At 40.5% G+C, this 5,000-nt stretch overlaps 1 protein-coding gene across 2 annotated transcripts in view; it reads right to left on the bottom strand.

Annotated features, from left to right (window-relative positions):
* Nucleotides 1-3,109: 3,109 nt before the first annotated feature.
* LOC143301255 (uncharacterized) overlaps nucleotides 3,110-5,000 on the bottom strand; it is an 11,632-nt gene continuing 9,741 nt past the window's right edge. For both annotated transcript variants that reach the window (XM_076615401.1, XM_076615400.1), the window contains exons 9-11: nucleotides 4,976-5,000; nucleotides 4,126-4,205; nucleotides 3,110-3,657 (exon numbers count right to left, since the gene is read on the bottom strand). The exon at nucleotides 4,976-5,000 is cut by the window's right edge and continues 120 nt beyond it. In XM_076615401.1, the coding sequence (XP_076471516.1) occupies nucleotides 3,395-3,657; nucleotides 4,126-4,205; nucleotides 4,976-5,000 (368 nt within the window). In that variant the 3' untranslated portion in view covers nucleotides 3,110-3,394. The remainder of the gene's footprint in view (nucleotides 3,658-4,125; nucleotides 4,206-4,975) is intronic.

Below are 5,000 nucleotides of genomic sequence, written 5' to 3'. Positions count from 1 at the left end.
GATAATAGCAGCGGGGACACATGATATCACACACACACACACACACACACACACACACACACACACACACACACACACACAGTCACTCTTTCACTCACACCATTGCCTCGACATTCTTTATTCCAGAGAAACGTAGTTTTCCAGCATTGTTCAATACACACGTACCTTCATTGCCAACGATGGTATAGTTGTCACTTGAGCACTTCCCTGGCCTGAAACAAACATACACAAGTGCACGTACACACATACATACACATGTACACCCACAGATACACACACATAGAAACATACATACACACACACACACACAGACACAATAGTCCTTTGTTTGTTTCCTCCCACCTTCTACACTTCCTTTGTACCCCCCTTAATCCCCCATTGAAGTTTTCATGTAGCCTGTGTGCATATGGGTGGGTGTTTACTGTGTGTGCGCGTGTGCTTACGTGTGTACGTGCATGTGTGTGTGTGTGTGTGTGTGTGTGTGTGTGTGTGTGTGCGCGCGCGCAGGGCACTGTACACAATACATATGTGTTGTTTCGTGTGAGACGCTTAAAGCCTATTATATGTTGCAAATGATAACTATGATAATTTGTATTTGTATTTGTCTTTCTCTTTTTATCACAACAGATTTCTCTGTGTGAAATTCGGGCTGCTCTCCTCAGGGAAAGCACGTCGCTACACTACAGCGCCACCCCCTTTTTTTTCTTTTTTCTTTTTCTCCTGCGTGCAATTGTATTTGTTTTTCCTATCGAAGTGGATTTTTCTACAGAATTTTACCAGGAACAACCCTTTTGTTGCCATGGGTTCTTTTACGTGCGCTAAGTGCATGCTGCACACGGGACCTCGGTTTATCGTCTCATCCGAATGACTAGCGTCCAGACAACAACTCAAGGTCTAGTGGAGGGGGAGAAAATATCGGCGGCTCAGGCGTGATTGGAACCAGCGCGCTGAGATTCTCTCGCTTCCTAGGCGGACGCGTTACCTCTAGGCCATCACTCCAATAATAATAATAAGAAGAATAATGATATAACAATATAGTTGTAGTGGTAGCAGCAGCAGCAGCAGCAGCAGCAGTAGTAGTAGTAGTGGTAGTAGCAGTAGTAGTAATATCAAGTTAATTGCCCGCTTGTGTGAGCGTGTGTGTGAGAGAGAAACAGAAAACTGTAAGGACAAGAAAAACGAAAAAAAGACACAAGTAACAGAGATCTCACTGAGGCAGGACACAGGTCTCTCTGCAGCAAACACTGCCAATGATGAGGATGAAGACAACGTCAACCTGGATGTCCGTCACCTTCATGTTCTTCTCTTCCACTGTCTGTCTGGTGAAACAGAAGCAATAAGAAACAGGGAAAAGAAAAGATGGATGAGAAAAGCATCCAGAAGGAGAAGAAGCATTCTTTAGACACACACACACACACACACACACACACACACACACACATACATACACACACACACACACACACACACACACACACACACACACACACATGCATGCTACTATCACCAAAAGTGTAAAGGTGACAAAACACACACATACATAATATAAAAGTTCATTTTTGAACTTACAACATTTTCCATATTCACATAAACACAGTCCAGACACCACATGTCCCCCTCACACAGACACAGACACACACACACACACACACACACACACACACACACACACACACACACACACACACACACACAGACATACACACATATCACACAGACACACATGCATTATACTCACAAATTCGAACGAAATATAAGAATAACAACAGGCTTGATCCAAAGCACGGGGGACTCTGAAAGCCGGATATTTATCACAGAGGATACAAAACCCAAATCTTCCGGGTTGCTGTCAAAAGGCCCACTGTCTGCTTTCAAAAGGTACACAACCTGGGACAGCGTACTAGTGGCATTGCACGCTGGGATTATTCAATAGTGTGGACAGAAAGGCAGCGCTCACACACACCACGACACACACACACACACACACACACACACACACACACACAAACAAACAAACAAACAAACAAACAAACACGCACACACACACACACACACACACACACACACACACACACACACACACACGACAACAGATACACACAGACACGCAATACTTTCCGAATACCTCTGCAGAATAAAACATGAATATGAAGGACTCGCAATCCGTGTTGTGTTTGAAAGGAAAACAGGCAGGTGGCTTCTAATTACATTGCCTGGCGTGAAGTACGGTGACGGACACAAACATATAACACAAACCTCTCTCTCTCTCTCTCTCTCTCTCTCTCTCTCTCTCTCTCTCTCTCTCAAGTTAGGTACACTAAATGTTCACTCTAAAGTATACAGGTTGAAATTGTACCCTTCGTGTTTATTTCAGGAAAGCTTTTGACTTGGCACACATTGTGTATGATATCATGGGGTGCACTGAGAAATTAAGAGATAGCGTGCACAGGGTTATGCGTGAAATCTGATACAGTTTCACCACCTGCACGAAACACACACACACACACACACACACACACACACACACACACACACACACACACACACACACACACAAAGTGCATTTGTTCAGTTGCCCAAGAAGTGTCGAACAGTCATTCTGTTCTCTCTGATAATTAAGGAACTAGCCATTGAACTGTGAAGAAGAGGAAAACGTGGATATCAAGTCATCACCGGACCTGCTGGATTATTTCTTTGTTCCTTCATGTCAGTGATGTAGTACTTTTATCTGATGTTGTCATTGGATTTCAACGTGCATGGTTTGTGTTTACACACACACACACACACACACACACACACACACAGACAGATGTATACACGCATATGTATATATACATATATTTTTCTTTCTCCTTCTAGTTTTGAAGCAACAGGACATAATATCAGACATTTCATAAAATGGATATCATTCACGACATATATATATATATATATATATATATATATATATATATATATATATATATATATATATATATATATATATATATATATATATATATATAGGTATATAAAGGTAGTTAACTAGCTGATGGCAATTCACACACACACACACACACACACACACACACACACACACACACACACACACACACATATATATATATTTTTTCCCCTTTTAGTTTTGAAGCAACAGGCACATGATATCAGACATTTCATAAAATGGATATCATACACGACACAGTAATATGGGGGATGAGATGTTTACAGGTGAATGGACAAAACTAACGATAGAAAACAGGACATTTCTTGAGCACAAATTTCCACACAAAAAAGTACCCTATGTAGATTCTATTAGTATTAACTAAAGCTGGTCGTGTTGTGTGAAATGCAGTTCCCAAGAACACTGACCACCATGCTGCTAGAAATGAAAGACAATGTCTGGTTTTCACATCTACACCTCATAATCATTGTTCTCTTCGTCATCATCAACAGGCGATGTCACGGGACCTCCAATGACGTAATAAGGACTGTCAGCAGACTGTGTGTTCCCTCCCATGTTGTAGTAAGATGACGCACCCATGATGCTGACGTCACAATGAGGCGTTGCTGATGTATCAATGACGTCAAGATGCCATGTCTCTTGCAAAGTGCTGTAGGGATTAGGGGGACTCAGTTCTCCGGTGATGTCGTAGACAGATGGAGCGATGGCGTCATCTAAAGTATTTCCGGATCAGAAAAAAAGAGGTTAAGAATTGCACCTTTAGGTATGTCTTTATTATGAATACATTCAAAAATACTACATTCGGTATTATGTTTATTCAACGAGAAATTCTGCGCCTTTCCTCCTCCTTCTTCTTCCTCTTCCTCTTCCTCCCCCTCTTCTTCTTCTTCTATTGTTGTTGCTGTGGTTGTGGTTGCTGTTGCTGATGTTGTTGTTTTTGTTAACGTTGTTGAAACAATTAATATGCCGAACAAATAAGGAATCAATATCAAATAACAAAGGCGTTTCGTACACACACACACACACACACACACACACACACACACACACACACACACACACACAAATACACACAAGAGACATGCACACACAACCACCATCACCGTCGTCATCCTCCTGTATCATCTATCATCTATCCAATTGAACCATGCCTCTCTGCAGTACCTAAGGCTGTAACTCACCGCCAGCCCTGTGGTCACGTCCATCAGCAGTCTCGGGCACTGAAGCAAATGCATGTGTTCCCATCCTTCGTATCTCCGCTCTTTTCCATGAAAAAACAGAAAGAAAGAAAGAAAGAAAGAGGGTAAGAAACAAACAAACCCTCAATACAATAATAATAATAATAGTAATAATAATAATAATAATAATAATAATAATAATAATAATGGATACTTATATAGCACACTATCCAGAAATCTGCTCTAGGTGCTTACGCTTTTGTTAACATAAAACATTACATCTATGTTACATACACACACGAAAATGTGTCTACACACACGCACACACACACACACACACACACACACACACACACGCACACACAATATGGCGAAACTGACCAAAAGTTAAAACCTAGAAATGTAAATGACACAACAAGCAAGCAAACACAATCTTTTAATACTCCGCTTATTACTCTACCCCCGCCACTACTCACCATTCTACCCGCACATCATAGATAAATACACAAATAAGCAAGGAAATAAATGAAGAGATAAGTAAATGAATAACAACTAATTAGATAAATAAATAAATAAACAGGTAACAGTTAAAGCAAATAAGTAAATGAATAGATAAGTAAATAAATAACTAACAACTAATTAGATAAATAGATAAAGAAAGAAGTAACAGTTTAAAACTAAAACATTTTCAAAATGCGACCAAATGAGCATTCGTTAGTCAAACCATACAAGGGTCTTAGTTCATCATTCAGTTTTAAAGCCACATTTGTTGGGGTTTTTGTGTGTGTTTTTTTGTGCTCATTCCTCACTGCATGTTACAGGACTATAGACAGAAAGACCGTACAGCACTCACGTGCCGGTGTGTATCTTCCTCCTCA

This window comes from Babylonia areolata, chromosome 27, assembly GCF_041734735.1.
Source record: "Babylonia areolata isolate BAREFJ2019XMU chromosome 27, ASM4173473v1, whole genome shotgun sequence".
In the NCBI taxonomy this organism is placed as follows: domain Eukaryota; kingdom Metazoa; phylum Mollusca; class Gastropoda; order Neogastropoda; family Buccinidae; genus Babylonia; species Babylonia areolata.
The sequence above is the reverse complement of the archived record's forward strand: the minus strand, read 5'-3'. Positions and strand labels throughout refer to the sequence as shown.